General features: G+C 50.0%; 1 protein-coding gene across 3 annotated transcripts; it reads right to left on the bottom strand.

Moving 5' to 3' along the window:
* Nucleotides 1-25: 25 nt before the first annotated feature.
* Nucleotides 26-18,736, bottom strand: ZBTB21 (zinc finger and BTB domain containing 21). Of its 3 annotated transcripts, XM_045813519.2 has the most exons (3): nucleotides 18,594-18,699; nucleotides 5,671-7,271; nucleotides 26-5,070 (listed from the first exon to the last, which is right to left on the bottom strand). In XM_045813519.2, the coding sequence occupies exons 2-3, from the start codon at nucleotides 7,256-7,258 to the stop codon at nucleotides 4,076-4,078; spliced, it is 2,583 nt and encodes an 860-aa protein (XP_045669475.2). In that variant the 5' UTR covers nucleotides 7,259-7,271; nucleotides 18,594-18,699; the 3' UTR covers nucleotides 26-4,075. The 3 variants fall into 3 exon arrangements, with proteins under 3 accessions (XP_045669475.2, XP_087717950.1, XP_045669472.2); XM_087861824.1 differs by having other exon boundaries at nucleotides 26-7,266; nucleotides 18,590-18,736; XM_045813516.2 differs by having other exon boundaries at nucleotides 26-7,271.
* Nucleotides 18,737-22,462: the final 3,726 nt, after the last annotated feature.

Consider the following 22,462-nt stretch of genomic DNA (forward strand, 5'->3'; position numbering starts at 1 on the left):
CAGAACATACCGATGAGACCACGACTCAAAACAAAATACAGTACAAATTTATTGACTCCAATCATTCTTAGTCAAGATTTAAGCAAATGAAACAGACAACAGAATTGGATACAGATAAGCAATGGATTAACATTAGACAGAAATCCTATTTTACCATGAGTTTTCAGTTCCAAAAAGCTCATTCCTAAATAAAATTGAACAATGATTTAGTCTGCTAAGGCATTTGACAACAAAATATACACAATTTGTTTATAACCACATTTGTTTAATAGTAAGATTTATTCAGTGAAAACTTTTAAAGTATTGGATTAATGTCAATAAGAAATTACCCCTTTTGAAAATTAACATTAACCAAGTATAACTTTGTGGAAAATTTGAGAACAGCACTAATAAATGACTAGAGAGCACTCAATTAGATTATTTTCAAGATTTACAGTAAAATACTTTGGTTCCCAAACAACGGTCTCTGAAAGGAATTCCTTAAAAACCGGACACTAACCCACGTCCACCCCCTCCGGAACGTAAACACGACCATCCAGTCTCCCCCGCCGCGTGGAAGAGAACGCGCGGAGAAGCGCCGAACGAGCACACTAACAAGGATGGAAACATAAAACTTCTTAAAGTGCTAAAGCCACAAAAGAAAACCCTATGTTTTAAACTTAAAAAAAAAAAAAAAAGCCAGTGTTAAAGAACTTATTAAATGTATTAGCATTATTTAAATAACACTTTCCACCATTATTACAAAACACATCCACGAGAAATCAGAAATTGACGAAAACGGACTTGTAATATTCCAATGTGAATTTAGTGCAATTTCTAAAGAAAGTGGCTGGCATGACATCTAATTACTTTTGTGGTACGAAAACTCAGATGTCTTTAATTCCGAAGGTTCCAGATTCTGGCTGTGTACACACACACACACACACACACACACACACGCAGTGGATTCTTGTGTCTCCCTCCCCCAGACGGGCCGCTGGCCTGCAGAGGAAGATGCCCCCGGCCACCACGAAGGGCACGCTCTACGCTTGCCGCGCGGCCTCTCCCCCGGGCAGCGCCAACGGGCGCTGTATGCGGAGACGACTACCCCTGACGGACAGGAGCTGCAGCCTATTTTTTAAAAGGCTGTTAACGATCCGCTCCAAAACAGAAAACCAAGAACCACATACATTCATGCCCCCCTGCAAATGCAAAAGTGACATCATGGTTGAACTCTTAGTTGTAGATTTTGCTAGAACAATAAATGCACACTAACCATAACTAGTTTTAAAGGTGAATATTCTGTTACATGGAAATATTACTATAAAAAATGCACACTACTTGTAACCTCCATTGCTGACTTTGATAAAAAGACATTTTAGGGTGTCTCTCTTCCCTCTCCCACGTCAAGAAAATGATTCAATAGAAAGTTCTCGGATTAACAAAGAATATATTAAAACATCTTACATTCTTTCCACAACTGCATAAAAAAAAAAGGCATCCTGAATACTTACAAGGAATAGTGAGCTTTCTACATTTTCAAAAATGAGTGCTAATCAGAAAAAACATCTTAGAGAATACCTTTACAAGCTGGAGTCCTAACAATGAAAGACCAACCTGTCTCACAGACCGAGTGTCTGCCCACGGTCCGAGACTAACATTCTTAAATGGAGCGATTCGTGTGTCTTTCATTATTTTACTTCCTGACATTTAAAAGTTACATGAGTGGAAGCATATTTTATTTTTTGACCACCAAAATAAACTTTCAGCCTGACACTTTGAAGGCAGAGTATAAAAAGTAATAGAAAAACCGGAACTGCATTATAAATGTTTTTGGTTCAAAATTTTATTTGAAATCTTACGTTCCTGGCCTAGACAAAAATGTGAACGAACGAGACAAAACACTGGCAATTTTCAAAACCTAACAGATACACTAAGCCTATATTTAGATCAAAAATATTTTTTACTGATTAACATTATTAAAAAATCTTCAAAAACGTAGCATAAAGGTTCAAGTCCTGGGATACTGAATTTACAATGCCAAGATCACGTGCGCCGTGAAATTACCGCACACGCTCTCAGTGCCAGAAGCAAGGATTCCTCTGAGGGAGACTGTCGTTCGAAGAAGTGACAGCTGCCAAGGTGTTCGGAGTAAGAAACAGCACATTATGCAGGGAATTAATTCAATGAACAATAATCCGCCCTGATGTTTCATGGAACACCATACGCTTTAGTTTTATCTTTAAAATGCATAGATTTCTTCAAGAAAATATAAAGATGGCAATAAGCAGTCACTGCAACCTCATTTTATTTTCCTTTCTCCCCCCAATTTAAGTAAGAACAAAATTAGGAAGGGACCACTCGAGTATTTTGGGACTTGTGATAGTTTTCAAATGAAGAAATAAAAGGCAAAATTTCATATGCCATCTCTCCAATCTACAAAGCCAATTGGTATTTTATGAAAATGCTTGTGTTTCGATAACAAGTTAAGAATGTCTTTCCTACCGCTAGTACGGAATGTGGGTGACAAGCCCGAGGAGTCCCGAGCTCTTTTCTGCTGCAGTGGTACACGCTGAAGTACTCAGCAAATCATTTCTTACTCACAGTAATTTTTATTTGAGAGAATAGCTTGTAAAAAAAAAAAATTAATACACTTGGGAGCCTTCATCCATAGCACTACCTTAAAAGGATTTTGTAGTTTCAGCAATATTTCCACTTGTCCATACCTAACCCCTTACTTATACGAGTGAAATAGAAGTTTTCCCTTTAGAAACACCCGCTGAGCTTCGGGTAACACCTACAAAAGCCTTTTAATGACAACTTATACGAAATAGAAAAAAAAAAAAAAAAAGCAGCCCAAACCCTGTGGGCCAAAATAGGTAGCAAAAACTAATTCTGGACCCTTGATAGTGCCTTAATACAGATTTATCAAATGTGAAAGCAGAATGACTGCACTGAGGACATCTTACCACAATAAACTCCAACAAATTCTAACAGAAACAGAGGCAGGAAATGGTACGCTAGGAATACTGTTCTTGAGAGCACGTGGGGACTGCGGCGTGTCTTCCCGTGTCCCACCTTGGGAAGTCAATGCTAACTTGGGACTTAAGCAGCTGTCCTGACCGGGGGGCGTGGGACCGAGGTACCTAAGTGTACGTTCCAACCTTAACTGTTCCACTAATGCTGTTAAATTCAAAACGCCAAGTGCCTTATGCTACCTTTGTTTTCTGTCCCAAACGCACTCAGATTTCCCACCGGTGGCAGCGTGAATCGGAGGAGACCAAACACGTCCAGTCCTGCCGATGCCGGTCAGAGCCGAGACCTGAGGCCCGCGCCGCACAGCAGTTTCGATCACAACGCCTATCGCCACGGAAGCTTTTGTAAACGGGCTCGGAGGCCTTCCAGAAAATCTTCCATCACTAGTTATATTAAATGACCCAAGAGCAAGCTTTTGCTATTTTATAAAAATCTAAGTATAACTATTGCTGATTTAAATTTCTCACAATTTTCATACAAAAAAATTTCTACATGACCACAAAATACCCAATATTTATTGTTATCAAGTGTCAGGATAACTTATTAAAGTTGAGGCTTATCATTGTTTTATTGCTAAAGTATCCTAAGATCTAAGTCGACGCTGCAAACTACCCCACTTCCTCCTGATACGCTGTGGACTCCAGAATGTGGCTGAGACTGAACTAGAACTTAGGGGTCTGAGAGAACCCAAAGAAATACTTGAATAATATTTTACTGATTGCAAATCAGTAAAACACCAAAACAACCTCCGGGAAAAGATTATACTGACACCGTGGAATGAGGAGCCATGCAAACAACCAAGATCAAATTTCGACATGAATGAAGTCAAACCCTCCCGTGACTGTAAGGTCCAAAGCACAACAGGTTTCAGTTTTCCTAAGTCGAGTGAGGACATTACTAATTAGTATCAATTTACCTCAAACTTCTCTTCAAGCATAACAATTTCCAACCTTTATTATTCTCTCTTAAAAAATATTTTGTTTCTTATGCACGTTTCACAATGTAGGCTGAACTCTGGAGACCACCGTCCCTTCCGTGACAGGTGAGAAGGGACGGTCTCTCAGTTGTGGCTTTGCTCGTGACTCCAAAGACTGAAAGCAGTCTTGAATGTCCTATGGCACAGTTTACACATGAACTGTCTTTTAAAGGTGATTGCCGAAAGGGGGGGGGCATGGTAAAAAAGCGTGTCGGACTCCTGGGGCACGAACAGTTTCTCCGTGGCGGGAGCGGGGTTTTCAGCCAAGCCCGTGGGGCTGTCGGGCTCCAGAGGCTGGATCTTGGGCAGCGGCGGGGGCGGGGGCAGCGGGGGCGGGGACGGAGAGTTTGTGGGCACGGGGCACGCTTCCGAGTCTTTGTGCGCCGGGTCCTCCGTAGCCTGAGACATGTGCGACTGGAAGTGACTCCAGAGCCGGAAGTTGGTGCGGAAAGCTTTGTTGCACACGTGGCAGATAAAGGGTTTCACGGAGCACAGGAGCTCCTGGTGCCGCTCCAGCTGCTTGTGCGCCGTGAACGTCTTGCCACATTTCTCGCAGGGCCACAGGCTGGTGTCCTTGCTGGAGCTGGCGTCCTTGGGGGCGGCGCGGGCCTCAGGCGCCTCTTCCTCGGCCTCCTCCGCGGGCTCCTCTTTGACGTGGATCTTCAGTTGCTTCGAAAGGCTGAGGTCTTCAGGGAGACAGGAGGAGTCTTCCGAATCGAAGTTCACTTGCTCCGAACAATCACTGAACGCGTTGTCGTCTTTGGCGGTGACTGCGTGGTTGGCTTTATGAGGCTCGGGCTGGGCCGGGGGCCTGGCAGCAGCGGCCACGTCGCCGTTGTGGTCCAGAACGGGTAAGGAGAGGTTTTCGGCCGGTGCCATGGTGTTCTGATTATGGACTTCCACCTGGTGCCGCCAGATGCTGAAGGAGGACTTGAAGGTGCGCATGCACTCGAGACACGTCAGCTTCTTGTACTCACACTTGCTCTCGTGCTCCTGCTTTAGCTCCGGCGAGAAAAACCTAAGGCTGCAGTAGGGGCAAACGGTTGCGTTTCTGCATAATCGCTCGTGGTTTCCTTGCTCTAGAAGAGAAGAGAGCTTAGCATTACAGAGGCGGCACTGGTAAACCTCCTTGTTCTCTACTGGACTCTCGAGAGAAACATGCTCTTTGGGCTTAGCAGCTCTACTGACGCCAACGGGCTTTTCTCCCGGGTGCATTTTTATGTGCTGCTTGAACTGCGAGAGAAAGCGGTAGGCTTTTCCACAGTAAGTACAAATGTACGCTCCTTTGGCTCGCGACCGCAAGTTCCTCTTGATGGCCTGGGCCTGGGAGCTACTCGGCCCCTGGAACCCAGGCTTGCTGCGCCTCAGCTTAATGATCAGGGCCTTCTTAATCTCTCTCTCTCGCACTATGTCAATCAGCTTTCTTTGGAATTTCTCATCCAAAACGGCATGTGAACTAGAGGCTGGTGACGGGTTCTTCACTATGCCGTGCTGGGTCTGACAGTGCGTCCACACTTTGAAGTTTGTGTGAAACCGCTTGTGACAGATGTCGCAAGCGTAGGGCTTCTCTGGGTTATGGTACATGTTAATATGCCGGTGAAGACCTGCGGTCGATCTAAAGATCTTAAGGCAATGTTTGCATTTAAATTTTTTGTTTGGTCTTGTTCCCTCCAACTCACCAAATTCATCTTTATTCAAGTCAGAATCTGGAAACTCTGCATCGGGGAGAGGAGGGCTTGAGCCCTCCTCGAAGTTCTCTTCGGACACCGGAGACCCGTGCTCATCCTCCTTCACCTTCTTCAACGGCAGCCTTCGGTCCGCCTGGAACCTCCTTTTTGCCGGGAGCCTGCTCATGTCTTTTTGGTCATCTTCGGTTTTCAGGGAAAGGTCTCTGGTGGCGGCCGACGCGGCGGCCGTGTCTCCCACGGTGACACGGATGATGTCGGAGGGGTCCGACAGTGGGCTGCGGGGCTCCGTCTTGATGCGGACCTCAGTCACGGCAGGCTCTCCCTCCCTCTCTGTGGACTGGGAGGCGCTGAAGGACCTGAGTCGGTGGGGCTGGGGCGCGGGGCTCCGCTCATCAAGGGCCGCCTTCTCCCCGCACTCCTTCAGAGACGACTTCTGAGACAGAGCACAGAACACACCCCCCGGCATGTCGCCGGCCACTGAAGAGGGCCCCTGGGAAGACTTCAAATCTATGGAGGGCGAGTAGACGGGCACCTGGCTGTCCATGGACAGCGACCGCCTGAGCAGACTCTTGACGAGCGGGCCGCTTCTGTCGATGCCTGGCTTTCCGGAGCCAGAGCTGCCGGACGGGACCACCAGCCCCAGCTTGGAATAGTACAGCAGGTTTCTGTCTTCGCCTGGACCACCTCCTTTGTGAGTTTCCTTCAGCACGTAGGGGGTCTCCGATGAGCCTCCAAGAGTCAACACCGGGGGCCGCGGTCTCTTCAAAGCCAGCTCTATGGCTTTGCCTTTGGGAAGCTGGCCGCTCAGACCGGCTTTATCGTCCGTCGCCTCTCTGTCCTGCAGAGGCTTGGAAGGCAGCGGTACATTCCTTTTCACCAAACTGCTTCTGCTGAGGTCATCCAGGGGCCCAGAGTGCTCCAGAGACTTGGCGTAGCCCACAGAACCATCTTTCGGCCAGCTCTTTTCGGCTAGTGGCAAGCCGTGGAGCGGCTCGGCCAGTTTAGGAACGTGGGGCTTACTGGTGCTGGTCTTGACTGCAGTGCTAGGGGAGGGCCGGGACGTATGGCTTAGGTCGGCTTGATTCTGACTCACGGTTTTTCCCTGTGCTTCGTTTCTACTTTGACAAACGATGACGCTTCTCTTCTGAGAACTGCTTTCATCATCTTCTATGAATATTTTTTTCCTGCTGGGACACGTTGGAAAGGGGGCCTGAGGTGTTTTGGAGACGATGTTGGTCAGAAAGGAAATCCCAAGGCTATAGCCTAGTTCTTGCACAGCTGCGAGACTGCTTTTCTCAACAAATAAAGATGAAGAATAAATGTAGTTCAAAACATTATCAAAAGCATCTGGTTCACAAAAGTCAAGCTGAAAGACAGTCTGTGACTCATTCTCCTTGTTGGTGAATAAACTCTGGAAGTATTCACTGCTGGCGGCCAAGACATTTTTATGCGCTCGAAATTTCTGGTCTCCGACAATCAGGAGCACGTCACACAGCTGTCCTTTGAGGCGCTCCTCGTTGAGCGCACTCAGCAGAGAGATGGCATGTGCCGGGTTGATGTAATGCAGCAGTCCCTCCATCGTGGGTACTTACCTGAAAGACAAAGTATACAATGATCGTGAAAAATGTGGTGAAAAGCTCTCCATAGGACGAAACGCTCCTCAAGGGCCGGGAGCCCTAGCTGTGTTTTCACAGGCACCAGTACTAAGCAGACTGTAGGCAGACAAAAGGTGTGCACGAACGATCTTATTTCAACAACATGGGAAACAGCAGCCGGTGGGTCTCAGGGCTCGCGGAGCGTCAGTCACTACCGCTGAGCGGTGCTAGGGCTGAAGACTCAGCTTGGGTATTCTCAATCCAGCAGACGGCTGCGGGGCCTCGGCAGCAATGCAGAGAAGCACTGTCTGAAATGAAAGGTTTGTCAGTTAGGGTTCTTATCCATTCGATGCTTGGTTCTATCCCTTTTAGTTCAGAGCGTAAGCATGAAGAATCTAAGCTCCAGAGTCTGCGATTCTGAAAGGAAGTCAATCTTATCACTGGATGTACTTATCCACCATGTGAACTGTGAACAGTGGGTTGCAAGGGGGGGCGGTCTCACCAGACCTTTAAAAATAGGGAAAAATCTGGAAAGAGAAAGAAAAATTTCACTTACTGATTACTACTGTATCACAGTGTTCAGCAAAGGTTAGAATGTTGAACAACAGAAGAGCTTGGTTTCTTTCTTATGCGAACCACCTTGCAATCTCCTGAATACTATTTTCTTACCAAATCACATTTTCAATGATAGCAGAGAGGAAACTGCTGCCTGATCCAAACGTAATTATTACTAATTGTAAATGAAGGGGTTTGAAATGAGATCACACTGCAATTCTCTCCCAATCTAAAGGTGAGATGTGAAGGCCTGGGAGCTGGGTGCAGGCTCTGGCAGAGGCGCTGGGGTGAGAGGCTGCCCCCTTCCTGGCTGAGTACCAGGTCCCTCCCGTGAAATGGGTGGACAACTGTGTCCTCCTTTAGGGTTGTTGCAAACGCTGGATGAGCCAGCATCTCATATAAGGCAAACATTTAATTCAGTCAAAGAAAAAGGTCCATATTAATGCCACTCATGCTCTCAACAAAGGGAAAGCCACTTAGCACAGAAACGACGCAGGACTATCCAAAGCTGACCCCTCACTTGGGCTCCTGTTACTGCAACCCCTCATCTCTGGTTTGACCGGAGTGTCCCCCTTAAAAGAGCTATGACATTTAGGGGCACCTGGGTGGCTCAGTCGATGACGCGTCCAGTTCTTGATTTTGGCTCAGGTCATGATCTCAGGGTCGTGGATCGAGCCCTGTGTCAGGCTCCACACCCTGCCTGAGATTCTCTCTACCCCTCAGCTTCTCACCCCTCTAAAAAACCAATAAAATAAAATAGTTACGACACTTATTTTTTAATGGATGTCTTATGACATTTATTTTTGAATGGAGTCCAAGTAACTAAGACTGTGACAGTTTTCTCTTTCTCTAGAGGGCAGGTTGTAAATGTACTAAACTCGGCACAGGACGCTGGCAAGTTCTCCTCTGGTTTCAAAGGATCAGCCTTTGCCGGTCAACCAGCATGCGGACTCTTCAGAAGAGCCCACGAAGAAGAGTTTGCTGGGCCACCAACCTAGAATGACCAAGCATGGTACACAAACTTCTCTCCTATTACTGACTCCCCGCTATGGTGCCGACTCAATCTAACGGGTTCTGAGACATTATTGCTTCCAGGGAGGATGTCCCCAAACACATGCCCTGGTCAGAGTGTATGGAGTTTCTGCTCATTCCTACCTTCCGTCATTTCATTATCAGTGGCAAATTTTAATTCCTCTATTTGCGACTGCTTGATAGAGACCTTTGCCCTTCCTTTTCCATTAGCCATTTTAATTTCTCCCTTAATCCTACTATCATGTCTCAACAATCATGCATTTATTTATGTACCCCTGTATCATCTTTCACAAAGGTCAGCAGAGAAGGAAATAACTTGTAATGCCACAACTCAGCTGTGTACTCAATGCCATTTTTAACACTAATAATTTTTGAAAAACCTAGTTCGGATGTTGCCACAGGAAAAAGCAACAGATGTAAAATTAAAAGCATGGACAAGTATTTTTCAAAAGGGTTTCTTACAATCAATTTAGTGATTAGAAACTAGCAATTAAAATCATAAACTAAGACAGAGTTTTCTGCATCAGAATGCCTCAAACACAGGGAGGCAGAGACCTTGTGAAATGTCAGTCTCAGTTACATATGCACATGTCCACACATGTGGGCACACACAACACATCCATCCTGTGAGCCGGGGTCAAGACGGTTGGAAAGTCAACACTGTGGGCTAGTCAACCTCTGAGGCTCAGTTTCCCCCCACTGCAGAACAGGGCTAACAGCAGCTACCACACAAAGCTACGGTGAGACGTAAATGCGAACACAGTATCTGCACCTACGACACACCACAAACTTCACAAGTCACTCACTCATTCGCTCGCTCAACAAAATGCTACTTGAGAAGGTCTGAAGGCAGGGAGCCGTAAGAATCACTGATGAGCGACGAGCTCTGCAAGCAGAGGGAAGAGCCCAAGTCACAGCAGGACTGGAGCAGGGAGCTGCGGAAACACGGCAGGAAAACTGAGCTTTCCACCAGAAGTGACGAGGGCAGTCGCTGGAAGATTCAGACAGAAAGATGACATTGAATTATGTCATCCTTTGAATTATGTTTCAAAAGGATCACTCTGGCTCCGCTGTTGAGAATGGATAACAGGCAGGAAAGGTGGAAGCTGGGAGACCAGCTAGGAGCCTACAGCAACGGAACAGTGGAGACAGGACTGTGGCCCAGACCAGCTAGCGTCTACGGCAATAATCCGCGTGAGACTCGACAGTGCCCGGCCCAAGGTGGCAGTTGAGGGAAAGGCAGTTACTTGGATTTCTAATGGACTGACCATAGCGGATAAGAAGGTGAGGAGTTAAAGACAGCTCCAAGAATTGTACCACAACAGCTGGAAGGATGGCCTTACTTGAAATGAAGTTTGATGGAAAAACTGGTTCAGACATTTTTCAGGAATTCCGTTTGATATTCTAAATGTGAGCAGGCATCTATTCATTAATGTACCGTTCACGGGCACCCCTTCTTGCTTCACTCTCCCTACCCACCTTTCCTGTGCTTCCTGGGATCACTTCCCAAATAAACACCTACTCTGACTCTGTGGCTCAGGGTCTGCTCTGGGGGGTCCAAACAAAGACACCCAGGGCACCTGAAAGCACAGGTGTGGGCTAAGGGAGTGCATGAGGACTAAACCAAGTGAGAATTTCCATGTCCTTGGGCACGAAACAAACGCAACCGCACACACCGTCTGCACTCTACGGCCATATACGAAAACCAACATGGTTCAGAAAAGTTTCCTTCTTTTGCTTTCTTCAACTTACCATGAACCCTGCCTTTGTTCTAAATCACTACTTCTAATCCCTTAAGCCACAGGTTCCCATACTCTTTGAATGAAGACATTTTGGAATTAGGGTAAGTCACTCAGAGGTGGGTTATATGAGAAAGAGTCACTGTCCTCGAAAACTGCTTAAAGCGATTCATGTGGGATCCCCTCCATTTAGAGTCATCAGTGAGACTGCCTGCTTGGAAAGGGGCCAAGCACGTCAAATTCTGGATATGCGGGTGCGGGCGACGCCACAGTCCCGCCCGCCCGCTCGCTCTGGCGTCAACTGCACACGCAACAGCTGCCCCGTGAGCGCCTCCTCTACCACGTACTACTGCCCACACTTTCACACCCTCACGGAGTTGTACAGCAACCCTAGCAGGCAGGTACCGTGATTATCTGAGATGAGACACACAGGCACAGAGGTCAAGGACCTGCTCAAGGTCCCACCAAGTGCAAGCGGTAGAGCAGGACTCACACCACGGGCTGTGGCTGCAGGGGCCGCTCTCGAACCCCCACACCACGCTGTCTCCAGTTCCCTGCTTCAATCCGCACAGGAACATCGGAACTGGGCATTGTCCACACGCCTGTTTCACAAATGAGGAGATGGAGGCACTGGGAGAGCGCACACTGGGCCCAAGGTCACACCACCGGCCAGCAGCGGGGAGACCTGGGAGTCGGGGCCCAGAGCCTGGACTCAGCCACCCCCTTCCACACTTCTCACGGCCCGCCCGATGCCTGGCAGGACACGGAGGATAGAAGCCCGACAAGCACAGGCCTGTCTCACAGCTCTTTGAGACCTGTGCAGTGGGAATGGGACAGGTCAATTGGTCAGCACGTGACAGCGAGCGGAGCCCCGGACAGGGCACGTGCAGGTGGTGGCATCAGGGGCAGCTGAAAGGCACGTCAGGGGAGGCACTCTACAGACGATGCTTCTGAAAGAGCAGGAGTCAGGAAGGAAGGGTGAAGGGCATTCCAAGGACAAGAGCAGCGTCGGATGGCACAGAGCCGAGGCGGAGTGGCTGGCGGGAGCACAGGCTGAGTGCAGGGGAGGGCAGGTGATGAGGCTGTGGAGGGGACGGACGCAGGAGGGCCCCAAGGGCAAAGCTAAGGCCACTCCAAGACCCGAAGAGGAGAAGGACCTCCTCTAGCCTCTCGGGCAGCCCGGGACAAAGTCCAGAGATGTCTGGAGTGACAGGAAAGCAACGCGGGGCATGCAGACTCCTCACCCACCCTCCGCCTGAAGCCCCTGCTTTTACCTTTTTCATTATGAAACTCAAACATCACGGGCCCTTTCCTGGTCTAGCTGCAAACAACTGACGTTTTGGAATTTTGTGTTTTAAGGACAGTAGGTGTATTTATTGAGCTTAAGGACTTAACTAAAAATATAAAATGCTCCACTAAGGACGTAGGCCGAAAGGGGGTGGAAGTCACAACCACTGCATTTCATGAGCTAACCCAGTGGGACCCCTGGGGGCGCCGGGATGTGCGGACTGAGTGCCCACCCCCTTTGTTCTTCCTGCTCCCCAGCCCTCAGGTAAGACTGACTTTGTTGCCAAAGGTACCTCTTCCTCCACAAATCCGCTGGCTCATCAAACTCCGACTTCTTACCTACGTTTTAATGATGAATTAACCAGGACCTCTGACTTACAGAAAACCGTGCATCACACACTGAAAAGCTCTCACACGGAACTGCGCGTTGCCCCCGGGTCTGCCCCCCACTCCTTTTCCATTGCTCATCTCCACCTGACTCATCGGGGCAGAGCTCCTGCTATCACTGTAGTCATAGTGAGAAGTCTTGGCGCTCTGAAGAGGAAAGTGGGTGAAATGTGGACCGAAGAGCCGTTTACGATGGACAGAAAGAGCTCAGCGGAAATCCCCCAGGAAAGACAGACTCTGAAATGGGGCTGGCGTGCTACCGCCTGGATCCTCGCACACACAGATCTTCCCAAACTCTGCCTGAATTGTTCCTATTTCATGCTGTTTCCTGAAATTTCAAAATGAGAATCTTTACAGTTAACAATTCATGGAACTCACAGCTCCATGGAAAAGACCTTCAAATCAATATTGGTCTCCAGTCCCGGCTCTGTCACCTACTTGGTATGTAAGCTGGTAAAGATCACTTGACCCTTCTGAGTCATAGTGTCCTTAACCTGTTAGATGCAGCTAACCCCACTTACCACATAGGATTTTTATGAAGAACAAGACGCACGGTGTTCACCAGCTCCTCGTGTATGTAGCGCTTCCTATACGGCAAGCATGCATTCTATGTCCTTCCTCTCTTCCTCTCCTGAATGTTATGGCCCCAAATGTTATAAATCATAAGAGATGCCGGTGATGGGAGAGGAGTGAGCTGGCCAGCTCCCTGTTGTCCAGCCGCACACATTCCCGTGGTAGGACAGAGACATATAAAAATCAAATAGGATGAAAGATACAGACAATGCTAGGAGAATACTGATTTCCGGCAGCAGTTAATTTGGCTGAGTGGTGGGAGGGTGGGTGAGTGCACAGTGGGTCATCAGGGAAGACTTGGGACTCACCGCTCACTCCGCTATTGTAATAGCAAAGATTCCACTCTTCACATTTCTACTACAGAAACTTTTCAGAAACACACATCTGATTGTGCCAGGCTTAAAAACTCCTACTAAAGGCTTACACTGGCCTCAAGTTCCAATCCCCTAGCATGGCCACAAAGCCCTTCACAACTGAACCGCAGAAAATTATTTTATACCAACATCTCAAATTCCTCAGGAACTACATGCCAACAGAAGCAGGGATTCGTGTCTTAATAGAAATTAATTCAATGCAAATACTTTCCTTTTTATACCAACATTAGATCAAGGAGTTAAGATTTTTAAGGGGATGGAGGGAAGGCAAACAATTCTGGAATACAGAGCATTCTGAGACATGCGCAGAAAAAAGCAAAGCACAGCTAAGCACTGGGGATAAAAGGGCACCAAGAGGTGAATGAGGGGCCCAGAAAGGGAGACGGGAAGAAACCAAGATAACCTCACTGACTTTCAAGTTTTGGAGACTAAAACTCGGCTGGTGTCAGAGCTAAGGTACACATTACAATTCAAACTTGCTCCAAGACTGGCCCATAAAACCCTTGGTACCACTTCCACAGGAAAACGTCTTATATCCAAAACATTAACCTAAAACCGAACTCTGCACACATGATCCTTTGGAATATTGGGGGCTGCTTTCATAGTCCCAATCATTACACCCATAAAAAGGAGGAACACTTATCACAAAGCAAGTATCTCGTCAGAAAAACAAAGCACCTTACATGTGACTTCGGAGCATACACATACCACCAGCCCCACACCTTCCCGTCTGGATCAAGGCCTGACACTCCACTTGATTTCATTATTCGAAGGAGACAAGAAGTGCCCTGAGGTAGGTTTTATCCATCACTTAGTAACAACGCAGACATGCAGAAATCATCTAAGGCTTCTCAGATTTCAAAGCCAGCCTTCCTCAATCAGCTCCCTCCAGGGAAGGAGTGTCACCCCTTTGGGTCCAGTCTCACCCCATTTTCAGTCTCTCCAGATTAGGGATGACTTTAGTTTCGGGGTGTGCTCTGTTGTAACATAGCTTGGGCCCTTCACAAAGCGGCGGCTCTTGTTTGGCTCCGGAAGAACCACCCCCTGTCCCAGGAGTCGGAGCCACTCTCTGCTAGCTTAGGGGCAGGCACACAACCAAAGCCACGCAGACCGCAAACTCTCTCCCCAGAAGATGGGCCCAAAAATGCAGTTGGCTGGTGCCCACTATACTGATTCCTGCCAGTTACCTTGGTTTCCGTACTTCCTGGCCCAATTCTCTAGCTTTTCCTTAACCCTCAGGAGCAGCCCTGTGTCTCTACAATAAATTCCTTGTTCTATTCAAGCTAGCCTGTTTCTGTTCTTGTTATTAAAGGACCCTAACTGATTATATTTCCAAGTGTTACTCATTCTTCCTGCCACGCTCTCCAAGTCCATCCTTTACAATCCTGCTGCTAGACAGGGCTTCCTAAAACAAAGCTTCAAGCATTCATTGGACATACACACTAGGGAATACTATCATGAATTCAACTTATTTATTGAGCTCTTACTATGTGTAAGGCATGGTTAGACATGCCTGAAATACAGGGATGCACAAAACAGACAAGGCCCCCAAATCCTGGTGGGGTAAATGAGATAATGAACAAGAAATCAAATGAAAAAGGTAGCTTCAGGCTGTACTATGGAAATAAACAGGGTGCTATAACCGGGTGGAGAAACTAGGGGTTTGGAGAGAGTGCTTAGGAAATGGTTCAATGTGATATTTTAGCTGAGTGCTAAAAGCAGGCTGAAAAGAAATAATAATGAAAACATGGTTCTCTGTTAGGTTAAAATGCAAAATTTCAAAACATAGACTCTACACTTCTGTGAATCTGGTCACGAACTACTTTTTAAATTTTCTTTCCCTTCGCTATTCCCTTGTGATGACTTCCTGCTTCAGATGCTGTGTCTGAGACACAACCCCAGTGTCCCGCTTCTCCCACTACAAGATCTTGAATGTCCAAGACCTCATCTACCCTTCTCCAGGACTCCACTCAGCTGAACACTCATCATCCTTCAAAGCTCTCAGCTCAAGTCCAGTCCCTCCATAAAGCCTTCTGCCACCGGCTGGACTGTGTCCCCCTCTCCCTGCTCCATCACATGCTGAAGCCCTAACCACCCCTGCCCCGGCACCTCAGAATGCAAGCATATTTAGGGGCTCCTGGGTGGCTTAGTAGGTTAAGTGTCTGCCTTTGGATGGGGTCATGGGTTCGGGGTCCTGGGATGGAGCCCCACACTGGGCTCCAGGGAGCCCACTTCTCCCTCTGCCTCTACCCCTCCTCCCTACTTGTGCACACACATGCGCTCTTTCTCTCCATCTCAAATAAATAAATAAAATCTTAAAAGAAAGAAAGGATGCAAGCATATTTAGACAGAATCTTTAAAGGTATCAAGTTTTAATGAAGACTTTAAGGTGGGCCCTAATCCAATCTGACTGGTGTCAGAGAAGGAGATAAGGACACCAGCACACAAAGGGACGAGCACATGACGACAGGAAAGACGGTCCTCTACGTGCCAAGGAGACAGGCCTCAGGAGAAACCAACGCTGCCCACACCCTGACCCTGGACTTCTAGGCTCCAGGAGGAAATACATTTCTGGTAAGCCCCCCAGTCTGCGCTGCTTTGTTCTGGCAGCCCTAACTAACCAACAGACATTCCCTGATTCCTTCAGTTTATAATGAGGAAGCACCTTTCAACTCTGGTATCACAGAGACAGACTGGCACTGTTCACATGTCTATTTGCTGCCAGATATTGTTTGTCTCCCCAACAGAACTGTGAGCTGTGTGAGGACTAACAATCTACTTAATATCTTCTGACACTCTTCACAAGGTCCAACCTGATATCTTGCACAACAATAAATATTTGTTGATTTTTCTGCAGCCTGATAATCCAATTATATGCAGGACTAGAAATCATGTCTTTCGTTTGTTTTCCTAAAGTAAAGCTGGTCCCATCACTGCCTTTTAGCATTGTATATTGATTTTTCTATCACTTCCTGGATAAAATCCAAACTCTACATACAGACTGGCATACAAGCCTCTTCATAGTCTGGTCATAATTTAGCTTTCTGCCCTCTCTGGACACTTCTTGCCATCTACCCTACAAAGCTGTACATCGATGTCCACTACCAGACATACCTTTCTTACCTTCCCTTGCTCAGATGTCACCTTCTCTGCAACACTCTGGTTACTGCGACCCCAGCCAATGGCTCAGTCCTATCTGAACTACCACAATATTCCATCCACCTGTCTGCAGTAACAGCACAACTATTTTGAGTGACCTGCTTTTCTATCTACCTCCCTCGTGAGAGCCCTCAAAAGGAAGAATGCTTATTTTCGTCTGTGTATCCCCAATGCTTAGCACAGGCCTGGCAAGTGTCTGCTGGGTAAAGAGAGAAACCATTACACTCAAGGTTCAAGACCTGCACCTGCTCACCTTTACTGCTCCAGCATCTGTTAAGAGCTCAGCATGTGGCAGCTCTGCTCTCTGTGTGAGCTCTTGTGGCTTACAGGTCTACTGGAGGACTCCTAGATGTGTATCTCTGCTTAGACTTCTCCTTGGGATGGCAGGTGCCTGAACATTTCCATCACAGCAAACTTCACATGCCCAGCGCAGCACTTAGGGCCCACTTCCCTCGCCCCTACCCCACATCTGCTTGTCCTCACACATTCCTTATTTGGTTAGGTGTGCTGCCAACCACCAGCTCTCCCAAACCGGAAACCTCTTTCCTCTCCAGCCCATCGCACAACCTGGCAAACCTCACTTATAAACAGCTCTAGAATCAGCTCTCCTATCCTTATTGGCTCTGGGACAACTAGAATTGTTCCTTCAGTCATCTCCTGCTCACCTAGAGACTCCCAATAACCAGTCTTTGGTCACACACCCAGCATCCCTTGCCATGAACTGTTAGGTTCCTTGAAGACAGGACTTATCTCCTTTTCACTCCACGTCCAATAGTATTGAATGAATTAATAAGCAAACCAATACCCCAAATTTCTACTTTCTTTTTATCACCAATATTTAGGAATACTTAAATTTAGAAGTAATGACAATTGGACATTAGAGGTGGATGAAGGATTTACTCCAAGCATCAGAGGGGAGAAAGGATTTAAGAATAACTGTCAATGAGAAATTCAAAATCGATTAGCCCACTTTGTCCCCCTGAACAAGGTGCACAGACCACAATGCAGGCTCCTTGTTGATGACTCAGGGTCATCATTATGAACAATCACTGGACTATGCTGTAATACGCTGATGCCCTCTGATGCCAGAGGTGGGCAGAGCTGGTAGCTCCCGCACTAAAAGACCCCGGGATGCTACACTGTGCGGGGTCTGATGAACCTTTGCCCCGCTGGACCACTGTCTGGCATTCCCGAGGGAGAACCGGTCTCTGAAACCACCCCACCCCCACACGTGCTGCTCAAGTGGCATTCTCCCGAGGCACGAGCCCTGCGTTTGCAGGGCATAGCAACCGGGGTGCAGGGCTAGCGCCGAGAGGCTCCCCTAGGCTGCGGTCCTTCACAGGCCGCTACTGAACTCGAGATAAGCGGTATGGGCGATCAGACAACCCATGAAAAGAAGCCGGGGACTCCCGCCGGCTGAGGTCTCTGAGCGGGGGTGCCCAGAGCCGCTGGTCCCGACCCACCCCCTTCCCCAGCGCCTCCGGCCGCAGATTCCCAGTGGGGAATCGTCCACAGCCCCGCACAGAGGCCTGCGGCCAGCGGCGGGGAGTCCGAAAACCGAGTCCTCCGGGGGTTCTGGAGGAAAAGGAGCGCGCTCCGGAGGCCACGCGTCCCGCAGAGGGCCGGCCAGGGAGGCGGGCGGGGGCGGAGCCCGCTCCACAGAGTCAACTTGTGCCGTGGACGGGTTTCGCCTGCGGCCGCCGGGCGGCACCGAGGGGCCACGGGGCGCAGGCTGCGGCAGGTGCGGGGTCACTGCCGCCCCGCAGCTTCCGCGTATCCCACCCTGTCCCCGGAGCGACCCCACGCCTGCACCGGACCGGAGCACGCGCCCGAGGCCGGAAGGCGTCCTAACCGCTCGGCGCAGTTACGCGCGCCGAGACCGGGGCGTCCGGCCCAGGGGGCACCTGGCCGGGTGAGGGAAGACTAGCCGGGGATGGAGCGTGCGCACTGGCGAGGGCGAGGCCAAGTGCGGGCAAAGAGCATGCGCAGCGTGAAGGCACAATCGGCTACGTGGGAGCCTGGGGCATGCTCGGTGAGAGCCCGGACCCCGCGCACGCGCAGAAGCTCTCGAAGCCCGCAACCCGCTGGTGGAGAGAAAAAAGAGAGAAATCACCTCAGAGTTACGTCAGGAAAGGCCGCGTTTTGCGAGGAGGCTGTGGCCTCCCACGGGGCCCCGCAGTTCTCCTAGGGCGAGGGGCGTGACAGTTACTCACCGGTCTCCAGCCCCGAGGCAGACGCCGGGCCCCTTTCCGCTCACACTCGGCTCGCGCGCGCCGCAGCCGCCGCTGCCGCTGTGATTCCATCCATCTTGAATTTGACGTCATCCCACACCAGGGATGAGGTCATCGCAGGCAGCGCTCGTCACGTGCGCGGCGCTGTGATTGGGCCCCGAGCGCCGGGGGGCGGGGCGAGGGAGGTGCGCCGCGCCGGGGGCGGGCGAGGGCGGGCCTGAAGGGAGCGCCGCCGCAGTCCGCGTCCTTCCGCGCTCCGCGCGCGCCTTCCGCCCGGCGTCCGCGTGGGCCCGCGTCCTCCGGGCGCCCGCCCCCCGCCGTCGCCTCGCGCCGTCGCGGCGCCCCCTGGCCGGGGGTCTCTCCGGCCCGAGACGGTTCTCTGGTCTCCTGCGGGCGGCCGTGAGGCGGCGGCGGGGGTGGAGTGGGACTGCTTTGCGCGGTCGTCCGCCGCTCCCGGCCCGCGCGACCCGGCGGTCCCCCCGCACGCCCCTCGGGGGCCGTCCCTCCGTCGGGGAACGTGGGCACGGGGCGTCCCCTTCGGGGCGCTCGCCGACCTGCGCCGAGGGTGCACGGGGTGCGGGTCTTGCAGAACTGACCTCCCGCGCCCGCATGTCTTCCCGCCGCAAGGGCCGCTCTGGAAGGACCCCGGAGAGCGAGCAGGGGAGACAGGGCTCACGGCCCGTCGTGTGCGTGAGCAGGTCGGGGTGGCGGCTCCGGTCACCGCGCGGCCGCACGCAGCCTGCACCTTCGGTCCGCCTTCGGCGACCGGCGGCACCTTTCTCCGATGTCACTTGTCTGATGGCTCTCAGACCGCTCGCGCTCTTGGCGTGAATACAAGCTCACTGATTAGGAAGCTCAGGACCAGAACTGTGTTAGGACAAACGTCAGACTGTAAACACGGACTGTGAAGACCAGCTACACATAACATCTCGATGTGTACCCCAGAGCCAGAGCGGAGGGGATTGCTAGGGGGAGCGGGTTGCCTTCTAAAGCAATGATTTTAGGTCAGGTTTTAAGTCGTGGTTAATACTTTTAAAATGTCTGTTAATTTTTTAGTGTAATTTTTAACTTTGTTTTTGTTTACTTATTATTTTTAAGTAATCTCCACACCCAACCTGGAGCTAGAACTCACAACCCTGAGATCAAGAGTCACAGGCTCTACCCACTCAGCCTGCCAGGCACCCCTAATTTAATTTTTTAAAACTTGAGTTTATGCACATGACCCTGATTAAAATAATTCATGAAATGGGGGTGCCTGGGTGGCACAGCGGTTAAGCGTCTGCCTTCGGCTCAGGGCGTGATCCCAGCGTTGTGGGATCCAGCCCCACATCAGGCTCTTCCGCTATGAGCCTGCTTCTTCCTCTCCCACTCCCCCTGCTTGTGTTCCCTCTCTCGCTGGCTGTCTCTCTCTCTGTCGAATAAATAAATAAAATCTTTAAAAAAAATAAATAAAAATAATTCATGAAATGTTTGAGGAGCATGTGTAACAAATAATCTCACATTAGGTTGATAAAAATTCGCTTGTTCCTATATAACAGTTTTATTGCCAATTGTTTTAGTTTCACTAATTTTAAGAGGACTCCTAATTTCAAAGGAAGAACGTTGCACCTGAAAATTTTCTCTTACAGCTGTTGACTTTAAGGTGTGTGTTTCTATTTTGAACTGAATAGTAGTAGAGCAAAAAAGTGGCTTTGTACTTAAAAGAAGGGAGACTACAAAGATGATTTTAAGTCTTTCAGAGGGCCATGAGTTTTAGGATCCCTTGGGATTAGTCTGGGCCAGCACACATTGTTATCCCCATTTTGCAGGTGGGGAACCAGTACCAGCTGTGGTAAGAGCCAGAGATAGAAGCCAGGTTTTTCCAGTTAACTTCTATACCAAATGCCAAAAGCCATCTCTCCCAGCTTGCCTTCCTTTTCTAGCTGACTCGGGAAGACATATGTTAGTGTCTCCACTTTAGGCCATGTCATCAGGCTTTTGACCTCGCCACGTCACTGAACCGTACCTGACCCACAGATCCAGCAGAAACCTCAGCCTTTCAGTTGACCTCTTGGGTTTGTGGTCTAAACCTGCTAGTTTCACTGATGCCTTGTTCCCCTGGGTTCTCTACCTCTTATCTGACCTTCTGATCGCCTCCTTTGCTAGCTCCTCTGCCCATGTCCGGCCTCACACTTTGGGTCTCCTGAGGCTCTGAACTGGGCCCTGTCGTTACACTTACTCCCTGCAGTCCCATCTGTCCGGGAACATCAGCCCAGGTGGCTGAGCCCAGAACTTGGGCACCGTGTCTGCTCCCTCCTCAGGTCCAGTGCGCAGCCTGTCACCAAATCTGGTCTCTCTACCTCCTGAACGTTTCTCTGACACTATAACCACTTTCTACCCCAATAGCTTCCTGACTGCTCTCCCAGCTTCCCGATTTTTCCCTTTTAATCCACCCCTACTTTGCAGTCCAAGTGATCCTTTTAAAAAGCTAAGGTATCATGCCACTCCCGTGCTTAGGTTTTTGATGGCTCCCAGTTGCTCTAAGGCTAACATTCTGACTCCATGTATGTGATGTGACCCAGCAGACTGATGACCCAGCCCCCCTATAATCCCATCTCTGCCCCCAGCCTGTCCCCCAAACAGGTCGCGTTCTGTCTCTTGCCTCTGTCTTGTGTGTTGTCCTCTCCCCTTCCACACCACAACCACCATCACGTACCTCTGACTTTGTTTTATCCCCGCCCCTCCCCCCGCCCGCTCATGTTACTGGTCCCCCTCTCCCCCCCCCGGGGGGGGGATTCCACCATCTCCTCCCTCACCTTCTCAGCCTCATTCTGGGTGTGGCGCTCCCTGCTGTGCTCCCACAGCACCTCATGTAGCTTGTTCTGACACTTGGGCATATTGTCTTGGGTTTGCCTGCCAGGACCCTCCCAGCCCCCAGTGGTCTCCACCTCAGCTTGCCCAGAGCCTAGCACAGTGCCTGGCCATGCATGGGTGCAACCCAACAGGATTGCTAGCGCCCCGTGCCTGTGTATTTATTTGTACAGAGTTCTCATCGTCTCTATAACCAGCTGCTTCTCAGACGTTGCCATCTGGATAACCCACAGCCGTTCCACTCAGCAAGCTCACAGCCGAACTTCCTATTGGCTTTCTCTCCTACCTTAAACCTGTTCACCCTTCCCTATCCTTGTCCTGCTGTCTGGCCTGCCACCCAAGCTGCCAGAAACTTGGGGGTTGTTTTAGACCCTGCATTCGGCCATCTCAGTTTCTGCATTCGGCCATCACCCAGTCCTGCCAGTGGGCTCTTGGATGCTCCTTGGGTCTGTCCTCCCCGGCCCTCCCGGTGCTGCTCCTGCCCTCGAGGGTCTCTGGCCAGTCACTGTGGCTGCTGCACCTGTGTCTTGCTCCAGATTTGCTCCCTCCCTTCCCAGGCCAGTCCATTTTAGTCCCATGTCTCTCTCTAAATGCAGACCTGGTGGGTGCAGCCCCAGTGCAGGCACGGCCTCCAGAGGTGGCTTCTCTCTGTTCCTCCGCTTGGCCAACTGCCCCGGCCACGCACGGCTGGTTCAGGTCCTTCTGGGGATGCCTTTTCCCTGCTCTGTCTGCCGGCAGATCCCATTTCTCCTCTAAGAGCCAGCCCGCTGCCTCTGTGCCCCAGCTGCTCTGCTGTCGCATCTAGTCTCCCGTTGGTGGCTGCTTGCAGGCCAGCTTCCACCCGAGCCCATGGGCTCCTCTGATGCAGAGACTGTGTCTATGAACCTGTGTGTTCTTGGAGTTTGGGGCCCATTGCTAGGGCTGTGACCCGGGCCATCTGCTCCCAATAGCCAGAAACTGTGTTCCAGGGGTGTCTGCTTCTGTGGCATTAGTAATCAGTA

The sequence above is a fragment of the Ursus americanus genome, chromosome 4 (genome assembly GCF_024610735.1).
Source record: "Ursus americanus isolate L20-20 chromosome 4, mUrsAme1.1.p, whole genome shotgun sequence".
In the NCBI taxonomy this organism is placed as follows: Eukaryota; Metazoa; Chordata; class Mammalia; order Carnivora; family Ursidae; genus Ursus; species Ursus americanus.

What these genes read in the sequence shown, in the direction of transcription:
- ZBTB21 (XM_087861824.1), bottom strand. Translation starts at nt 18,704, where the DNA reads ATGACGTCAAATTCAAGATGGATGGAATCACAGCGGCAGCGGCGGCTG. An exon ending in TCGGGGCTGGAGACCGGTGA is followed by an intron (nt 7,267 to 18,589) that starts GTAACTGTCACG and finishes CTTTCAGGTAAG; the next exon opens with TACCCACGATGGAGGGACTG.